The sequence below is a fragment of the Sinocyclocheilus anshuiensis genome, unplaced genomic scaffold, assembly GCF_001515605.1.
Source record: "Sinocyclocheilus anshuiensis isolate Anshui unplaced genomic scaffold, SAMN03320099.WGS_v1.1 scaffold91, whole genome shotgun sequence".
NCBI lineage: Eukaryota > Metazoa > Chordata > Actinopteri > Cypriniformes > Cyprinidae > Sinocyclocheilus > Sinocyclocheilus anshuiensis.
In genome coordinates this window covers 1,725,934-1,736,494 of record NW_015552636.1, presented here as the reverse complement: position 1 = coordinate 1,736,494, position 10,561 = coordinate 1,725,934, and the positions used below count along the sequence as shown (strand labels likewise).

Sequence of the window (10,561 nt, the reverse complement as noted above, 5' to 3'; positions counted from 1 at the left end):
GTGTGTGTGAGTGAGTGTGGGTGTGTGTGTGTGAGAGAGAGAGAGAGTGTGTGTGTGTGAGAGTGAGAGTGAGAGTGTGAGAGTGTGAGAGTGTGTGAGTGTGTGTGTGTGTGTGTTATTGCTACTGTAAGTATTCCAAATGTTTGTAGTCATATTTATTTCTCCAATCATATTTGTGTTATTGATGTGACAAAACACACACAAACACTGGTTGAATGTGTATCATCTGATACATGCATCTGAAGTGTGTCTTTTCATTCTGTCCTATCATACTTTGTTTTCTGCGTTATTGTGCTTCGTTAAGTCTGTCATCATCACAGAAAGCTCATTTCTCGATGGCTAATCTCAGCATTATTCAGTGAGTCTGTGATGATGTGACGGTGTTTCTGTCCTCTTGCATCTGTTGTGGATGGCTGCTTAAACTGCCAGTTTCCATCATATATCAGGTACATCAGATCTTCATCGTGTGCTGCTCCTCTACATCTACCATGTTTGAAAGCCATCAAGAGTTTTGTCGAATTGCAAATGAACACGTGACGTTGAGCAGGTTATTCTGTGTCTCTATCAGGCCCGACAGCTGAGGAAGAAAGAAGATGAACTTAAACATCTGGCACAGTTTTACAAGGAGCAACTACAACTGATGGAGAAGAAGGTGTGTGATGCACAAACACAAACACGCTTCCTCGCAAACCACTTTTAGATCTGAAGCCTGAATTTGGCCCATTTATGAACCTTTTTTCATTGCTAGAAATAAAACATGTCAGTTTTAACAGGTTTTATTATATTTGTGCTTTTATTATAGTGCTTCAGGCTAAAGATGGTTTGTTTTCTCTGATGTGTTCACAGTCATATTAAGTATAGTTGGTGTGTCTGCATTTATAAATACATCTGTTTGCATACATGCGATAGCATTGAGGTCATGATGATTATGCGGTGCTCTCGTGTCACGTATCAACATCTTTATGCTTCTTCTGATGAGCGATACACCACTTAAATGTGTGTGTGTGGTGTGAGTATTGTGTCTGTGTCTGTGTCTGTGTCTGTGTGTGTGTGTGTGTGTGTGTGTGTGTGTGTGTGTGTGTGTGACCGATACGGAGAGATGGACTGTGGGTGGAATCCAAATGTGTGATTTTATGCTTTTGAAAGTTGTTTTAGATCATTTATTAACCGCCTGAGGATTGAAAGCGAGAGAGAGTTTCAGCTTGTGTTTATTTGACGTGCAGCAGAACACAAACCGTTTCATCACTGCAACAGAAAAAGAAATAAATGAGAACTGAAATAAAACATGCATTATAAAAACATAGAAACTAAGAATATATTTACTTCGCATCAAAAGAAATGTGAAAATATGATCTTATAAACCACTACAAATAGTAGGCCCGTTGCTATAAAAAACTCACATTTATTCAATGCTGTAAAAATGAATTGATTAAAAGCATCTGATGGCCTGCAGTGTCTGTCCACTCGCTGTGAAAGGACTCTGATTGATCAGAAATGCTTTTGGATGTCCAGAAATCAGTCTGGTGCTGTTAATTTTATTTTCAAACTTTATACAACTTTTTTCAAATTAAACATATTTATATTGAACTGTCTGAGCAAACAAGGCATCACATAGTTTATATTTTAAATTTAAGTTTATGCATTTGGCAGACATTTTTAACCAAAGTGATTTACATTTCATTCAAGGTACATGTTTATATTTATATCCATTCTTGCTTTCCCTGGGAATTGAACCCAAGACCTACTAAGTTAGTTGAGCTACAGGAACGCTGCAGTCACAATGAAATGAATTTGAGTAGTGTTTGAAGAGATTGTATGTTCAAAGGTTGCAAATGTTCGAATGTTCAAGACAAATGCAACCTTTGAACCTTGGGTTGTCAACGTCACAAAGTTGTGTAAAGTTTAGAAATAAAATGAACTGTAAACGGATCAAAATTCCTGTGAATACAAACCTACATGAACAGAAGTTGGTGCATAACATGTTCATGGGCTGTCTTTCTGATTAACATCAAGATTTGAAGTTAAATATGACTGTACAAAGGAAAGTGTATAAGTCAAGTGCTTTAAGTGGAAACTGGAAGTTTTGCACAATTTTGAATCACCATTTTTGTCTTCACAAGTTTATTTTCAACTTTAAATGAGCTGTGTTGTGACAAAGTATAAATAAATATTATGGGATCTTTTAGGTAATTTGGCAAAATGTTGTGTTAAATGCAGTATACTGTGTGTCACACAACAGCAACATCAGCTTCTCAAACATATTTCATATTAGCTAATTATAGCTGAAGTAGAGCTGATGCTGTAGATGGATCATCATTCATGCGGTTTGTGCAGAACAATACAGCTGCTCTCGCTCAGAGACTAAACAGACTTAGTTATGCTTTAGCTGTGTGTGTGTGTCTCTAAACAATAATTACACACAAATACACACACTGCTCTGTAGTGCTTTCATAATTTTAGCATAAAGACGCTCAATATGTTCTCTTTATCTCATTGCATAAAACACAAAACATATAGTCACATTTCACCTCGAAGTTAAATAAATGAACAAAATGTATATTATATTATGAAAGCCTGCATTTATGACCATTAAGATTTTTTTGCATTGTGACAATATTTTTTGTGAAATTTAAAGACCCCCAAACATTCATGAAAACATGCCCGGTCATATGTCACCTCAAAATTTAATAAATAAATAAACTAATAAATTAAAAGTATTATATTATGTTATGTTATATTATATTATATTAAGAAGGCTTTTTATTACAGTTAAGAGTTTCTGTATTATGACATCATATTCATGACCCACAAAAATTAGAAAAAAAATAAATAAAATATTATATTAATCGTAATTATTATTATATTAATCGTAAAAATAATGTAACATTGCGAAGAAAATCATCTTAATGGTTCTAAAAACAGGTTTCATTTCTTTTTGCAAAATCTATTTTCTTGTTGATTTTGGCATGAAGAGTGAGCCAAACAAACTTCATTGACCGGCTCAACATGGCAAATTCTGACTCAATCAATGGAGTGAATTTGAGGCAGGATTATCTGTTTGTCAACCCATGGCAGACAAAGACGGGTACAAGAAAACCTGTCTGAAAACAGTCATTATTTGTGCAATTACATTTGGTGATCCTAATGTACATTAGTTTTAAACGCACACACACACACACACACGCACACACACAGTGGATGTGATGCTCTGCTTACACAAATACACACTCCTCCATCCCTGAGTCTTTTCTCTTTCTCTGTCTCCTGCTCTACTGAGGTGAGACCTTTAATCGTCTCTCGTCTCTCATGTGAGCGTTATACTGCTGCAGACTGTGTGTGTGATGCTTTAAATGACATTTTTAAGATTCAGCCTACACACACTAATCTGAAACGCTTTGGTTAAGCTCTCAGAGAGAAATCCTGAGCGTGACACAAAGGCATCACACACACACACACACACACACACACACACACACAGAGGAACAAAGATCCTGATCCCACTGGCTTTCTCTTCTGCATGTCTATCGTCACTCTTCACACTGTAATGTAATATTCATGTCCTTCATCTTAAAAAGGGTTTGTGCTTTTCACTCTGTCAAGCTTTTGCAAGAATAAATCAGACTCATCCGCTCATGTTATCAGATGAAGCTCTGACGGACCGATCAGACTGATATCTGCTCCAATCTAAAAGGACTTAACTAGGCACACAGGTGTACTTTCCTTCATTCTTCTTCATTATTACTCATACAGTCAGAATCACAAATCTACATCACATTAAATGTGTCCTTTACTTATTTTCTGGTATTTTCCTCTAATGTGGCATGTAACAAACAAAGTAAAAGACACTGTAAAAAAAATTTTTTTCAAAGTTGTAAATATAAAAGATTATCAGTACGTTTTACAAGAAAATATTTTTTCAGTCTTTCTGTTTCAAGATTTCATGTTTAGTTTAATGTGTTCCTTGCTGTTTCTATGTAGCTAATTATGAAATTTACTAGCAATTTCTGAGTTCTGTTGTTTCTACACCAATTGTTCCTATAAGTACAATTCACTGCAGTTTCCTGCTGAAATCAAGCCTAGAGGCAGTAAAACACCAATGACTTTTATTCCTTTGTAGCAGGAATCATGACTACAGAGGCAGATTTTGCATCAGTAAAGACTTATTTTTGCGTGGTTGCATGCACCACTCTGTTATGTTGTATGTTATAACCTCAAAACACTTTTACCATGATGCATGATTTGTAAACTAATATATTTTGATGTTTGCATCACATAACCAGCACCATATGTATTGCTTTTCTAATGCAGTAAGCTTGCTCGGTAGCGCATTTGGTACAGCATTGTGTTTGCAATGCAATGTGATCGGGTACGAGATCCTGTGAAACACGAGTCAAATTAAAAGAGCTCAAAGACTTGTAGAAGCATGATTAAATGGCATGATTGCTTTAGCAAGTGTGTTTTATCTTTCATTTGCTCTTAACACTGTTGGTCAGCGTTAGTGTAGGCGATACATCATTTTCAAATGCAATAGAGCATTAACCTTTTAGCGCACCGGACATTTCATTTCCAATTGCTGCAATGTATCTTACAAGCATCTTACAATTGTGAGTTTATGTCTCACAAGTAAGACTTTTTTCTTGCAATTCAGAATTGCGAGATATAGGCAAGGCAAGTTTATTTATATAGCACATTTCATACACAATGGTAATTCAAAGTGCTTTACATAAAAGAAATGAAAAAATATATATAATAATCACAACAATAAAACAAGGAATTTAAAACTTTGAAAATGATTTAAGAATTTATTTAAGAGGTGGGAGCATATACAGGCTAAACAAGTGCGGTGCAAGAATTGAGCCTTGTGGGACTCCGCATGTCATGTCATATAAACTCATTGCAAGATATAAACTTGCAAAGAGTTAAAAAGGTAAGATAAAAAGTTGAAATGTAAACTAAAAAGTCACTTAAAAAAACTTAAAAAGTCACTATTTTTTTTATTTTGAGGTGGAAATATATGAAAGGCCATTTCTGCCACTGAATAAAAAATTAAACAAGGTAATTGCGACTTTTTATCTCATTCTGAATTTTTTTCTTAGAATTGCATGATAGTAATTCGCATTTGCAAGTTACAAAGTCAGAATTGCGAGACAAACTTGCAATCGTAAGGAAATGAATTCCTCTGAATTGGACTTTATAACTCGCAATTGTGAGTATATATCTCACAATTCAGAGAAAAGAAGTCAGAATTGTGAGATATCAACTCAATTGTGAGAAAAAGTCTGTCATAATTAAAGTCATAATTACCTTGTTTTATTTTTATTCAGTGGCAGAAAAAGGCTTCCATGCATTTCACTTTAAAAGTTTTTAAAGCAATGTAAATATCATTTTTCAGTGGTTGATTGACAGGCGAGTTGGCGGCCTATTTGAGCCCAGCTGGTGTATGACCGACCTTCAATGCTGAAATGTGCGTGAAATAATGTCAGGTGTTGTTTCATTGCTGAAAAAATGTTGAAAGAATGTTAATGAAACGATGCTAAATGGTTGTAAAAAGTTTAACAAAATACCTCTAAATCAGTACTGAAACTTTAACAAGCACGGTAAACGATGTTCACAACATGGTTTTTGTTCTGTTCCACCTTTAAATGAATTTGAGAGAGTTTATGCATGTGTTTAAGTGACAAGTTCCCACCCGAACACATCTGTTCCAGCTGTGCTGTCAGTGTGCTTCATCAAAGAGACATAAACAATATACAGATGTGAGCGTCCTTCACTTTTACTGAGGTAATGCCTCACACAGAAAAACAGATCAGAGCAGAAAGACAGAGATGAAAACATACAGAGACGCTTCAGTAGGGCTGAGAATCAGGTATTAATGAAGCGAGAAACGAGAGAACGAGCCGAGAATCAAAAGATGGAGCGATTGCGAGAGAAAGCGGGCGAGAAACGTTATCTCTACAACATTATCTGAGCTTATTTGCTGTTTATCCCATTAGACTCTTACTTCTCTGAGAGAGGAATCATGGGATCTCAGTGGCAGCAAACTGTGAAACTTCACGTCTCTTATTAGAGGTGTTTGATAAGACATTCATTATTACTAGTTAGTGATTTGAACAAAACTCCTTAAAGAGACAGTTCACCTAAAAGTCACAGTTCTGTTAATGATCACTCGCACTTGTCTCTCAGACTGATTTCTGATGCTTTTTTTGTCGCTCTTGTTTCTCTTGCATCAGGTAATTGTAGATTTAATAAGATAACGGAGTCTAATTACTCCAGCTGTGTGATGATACAGACTGTGAGATGGTAATTACACTGATAGATTATAATCACTTACAGCGTATTGTTTTTGTGTCTTGCTGGATTTAACAGCTCAGAGCTGAAGGAACGAGCAGATATTGCACTGATAAAACTCATCGGCCCGTATTTCACACTTCTGCAGCATTGATTAGTTTCCCTGAAGTCCATTCATAATGTCAGTCAAGGTTTCTTGCACCAAAAACAGTCATAATTTAGGTTTTCATGACTATTTTCACCTCTAACTATTAAATCTTTGATACTGTACCTTTAAGACGACTTCTCCCATTTCTGAACTGTGTTAGTTTAGTGTTATTTGTACACTATTAATTAATATTTTGAATTAGCTTTTCTTTTTATATTTTTGTGTATTTTTAGTTCCATTTTCAGTTTTTTTTTATTTTTTATTTTCAGTTCAGTCCAGTTAATTTTGTTGGGTGTTTTTATCATTTTTATTAGGATTTCTCTAATATTTGTATATCGTGTTTTTTTTTTGTTTTTTTTAGTTATTCCCGTACATCTAAATAACAATTATAAACGTAACAGCTAGCTGAAATAAAGTAAAAAAATAAATAAAATAGAATTTATGTTTTATTCAGTTTCAGTTAACATTTATTTTATTTCAAATTATAACAAAAGTAATTTAGTTTTAGTTAACCATGACAACCCTGGTTTCTTAATTTCTGAGCAGTGATAATTTAGTATTATTTAGATACTGTTAATTCATGTTTTTGAATCCGTTTGTATTTTTATATTTTCATTTTAGTTTAAGTTTTAGTAATTTTTTTTTTTAGTTATTCCCGTACATCTAAATAACAATTATAAACATGACAGCTAGCTGAAATAAAGTAAAAAAATAAATAAAATAGAATTTATGTTTTATTCCGTTTCAGTTAACATTTATTTTATTTCAAATTATAACAAAAGTAATTTAGTTTTAGTTAACCATGACAACCCTGGTTTCTTAATTTCTGAGCAGTGATAATTTAGTATTATTTAGATACTGTTAATTCATGTTTTTGAATCCGTTTGTATTTTTATATTTTCATTTTAGTTTAAGTTTTAGTAATTTTGTTTTGTGCTTTTATTTTTATTAGTTTTATTTTCTATAATATTTCTACAGAAAAAAAAATTTTTATTTCAGTTTTTAGTCATTTTAGTACTTCAACTCAAGTTTTTTTTTAGCTTTAGTTTTTCGTCTAATATTTATATTTTATTTTCATCTTTATTTCAATTACCCGTCAGTAGTTTCAATAGTTTTAGTTAACTTTGACAGCATTGTTTTTGAATGAACCATTTTGCAATTTGGTTTCAATGAAATCTAATGCAGTTTTGTGTTGTGAATGTTAGTTTATATCAGCCGTGTTTATTTAAGAAAAGCAAGCACATCTTGTGGTCCATCATACTAGTATTATTTTAGCAGATGTGAGTAGCAGATCAAAGTTTATCTGAGGCGGATGCATTGAGTGAGATGTGATGGTGTCTCATGAATGGGAAGCTGTGAATGTAATGTTCTGCACTGCTGTGTTTTGTAATTGTAGTAATTGCAGTGTAAATGCCCATAAAACTCACCAAATAAAACATTACGACGTCTCACTCGGTGTCCGCGGGCTGAGAGATGTGCTGACAGAGCTAGAAAATAATGACGCTGCTTTAATTTAATTTAATGTCCCTCCATACACATTTCTGAGCGTTTATTGCATTGTGGGATTGGTTTAGAGAAGTTAACAGAAGCAGGAGATGGAGAAAAAAATCACTATTGAACCAAAGCAAGAATACATTGTGATGTCTCCTTTGGATTTGCGTGATAACTGTGACAGAACATGCTTCTGGTTCTTGGGACTGTAAACATTTGCTCATTGTAAACGGAGAGTCTGCAGGAAAACAAATACGTTATTTCAGAAATATTTGAACTGTCTTGTGTATTTTCTGAATGAATGCAGCTGAACTTGAATGAAGTCCGACTCTTTGTGTCTGTTTCTGCAGAACACTGAATATTATCAACAGACTGCACACATGTACGAGCAGGAGGCGCTTAAAGCAGAGGCCACTGTTAAGTGAGTACAGATGTTGCTCTTATTTCAGTATCATACTATTATAGTTTTTAAAATATTTTAAATTGAATTCATTATTTTCATATTTTTAGTTTTTGTTTTAAATTTTTATTAATTTTGTTAAGTGTTTTTGTTTTTTGTATTCGTTTTTTAGTAGGTTTATTAATTTTATTAGTATTTTTATTAGTCTATATCATTTTTTATTTTAGTTTTCGATTTAGTTACTTCAGTACATAAATTTAAAAATACATGAAAATGAGAAACTTTGCCTTGGCAACTATAGCTAAAATTAAATGGTTTTTATAAAGTATAAAAAAAAAAGTTTTTCATATTTATACTATAAAATAGTATTTAAAAGTAAAAATAAGAAAATGTTTTATTTATTATATTATATTTTTGTTAATGTATATTTTATTTGGTTTTATTTTTTATGTTTTTAGTTTTCATTTTACTTAACTATTATAACCTTGGTTTGACTAGATAGATAACATTTAATGACCTTTAATGACTCTTTTTTTTTTTATGTAAAAGAGCATTGAGACACAGACATGTCTACTCGATATCAATGCCAGACTTCATCTCTGAAGGACCTTCATGCTCTTTTTGTAAGAAAAAAAAAATTTGAAAAAAAAAAAAAAAAAAAATGCAAATTCCTCTTTAGGCCACTAGGTGGCAGGACTATGACTTTTTTCCCTCTAGTTCTTAGTTTAGTGTCTATCAGTCTTTGCACCTGTGATTTGTATTGTGTTCTTGAGCTGGTGTTTAACACAGTTTGAAGGTGATCCTGTTTTAGTTGATTAGAGTAGCGAGGCATAACACTTTTTAATATGAATGTCTTCATTGTGATTCTCCCACAAGCCTCTGTGTGTGTGTGTGTGTGTGTGTGTGTGTGTGACGCTCAGGCCTCGTCACGTGAGTCCCGTCTGCCCTGAGCTGCAGTCGCAGGTGTTGAGCTGCTACAGACTGAACCCACAGCAGACGCTGCACTGCTCACAGCTGGCCAAAGACTACATCAACTGCATCAACACCTCCAAGAAGGTACGTGTGGGGTCTGTCTGCTTCTATCAGGGATGCACAATCTTGCAAAATATTATTATTATTATTATTATTACTGTATATAACATTAAAGGGACAATGCACAGTCAACCAGTCTTTAATTGGTAAAAAAAAATAAACGCAGATGGCGCAGTATTATTTAAAAAAATTATTTATGTACTATATGTACTATTATAGTGTTTATTAATATTCTGAATTTATTCATTTATTAATGTTTTGCTTTATTTGTTTATTTTTGTTTTTCAGTTTTAGTCATTTTGTGATTTGCTTTTATAATTTATTTTTTTTTATATTTCTAAAAAAAAATTCAGATTGCTGAGGCAACATTTCTAAGATTTTTAATATATATATATATATATATTAGATTTTTAATATATTTTATTTCAGATTTATTTTAATCACCAAAAATGATTTGTATTAGTTGTAGTTTTAGTTAACAATAACAGGTGTAATAATAACAATTGTAATATATAGTTGAAAAGATGGATGACTGTTTTGTACTTTTTAACCAGGCATACTGTTTGAAATGTAAGAAACTCGACCTGATGATATTGGCAATTTGAGTCTAATCAGACCCATGCTGATAACAAAACAATATGATAATACTGGCCGATAGTGATATTTTATTCATATTTCTCTCCATTGTGTACTATAACTGACCAATCAGAATCAAGTATTCTCAAGCGTGGTGTAATAATAACAATTGTAAATGTACAGTTGAAAAGATGAATAACTGTTTAGTACTTTTTTAACCAGGCATAGAAAAAGAGTTTACCGTTTAAAATGTAAGAAACCAGCCCTGAAGATATTGGCAATTAGAGTCTTATCAGACCCACGCTGATAATAATACACCATGATAATACTGGCCGCGAGTGAAATTTAATTCATATTTCTCTGCATTGTGTAACAAAGAGCTAGTTCATTTTAAAACATGCCAGAGTCATTTTCTCTGCAGGAAATAAGAAGCAGCGTCCACTGCTGTGTGTCTCATCTGATGAGTGTGTGTATGCATGAGCAGAGCTTCTACCAGACTCATTTTAATACTGGATCATTCATGCATCTCACACACACAGTCAGATAACAACAGCTTTTATTAGAGATGATTTGTGTGTGTGTGTGAGTGTGTGAGTGTGTGAGTGTGTGTGTGTGTGTGTGAGAGT

At 33.3% G+C, this 10,561-nt stretch overlaps 1 protein-coding gene across 5 annotated transcripts in view; it reads left to right on the top strand.

The window, feature by feature from the left end:
• Nucleotides 1-10,561, top strand: part of chchd6b (coiled-coil-helix-coiled-coil-helix domain containing 6b) — a 23,719-nt gene that overhangs the window by 3,898 nt on the left and 9,260 nt on the right. For all 5 annotated transcript variants that reach the window (XR_001631713.1, XM_016458142.1, XM_016458143.1 and 2 more), the window contains 3 exons: nt 569-652; nt 8,278-8,348; nt 9,248-9,383. Coding sequence is in view for 4 of the 5 variants with exons in the window: in XM_016458142.1 (XP_016313628.1) it covers nt 569-652; nt 8,278-8,348; nt 9,248-9,383 (291 nt within the window). In the remaining variant the exon portion in view is untranslated. The remainder of the gene's footprint in view (nt 1-568; nt 653-8,277; nt 8,349-9,247; nt 9,384-10,561) is intronic.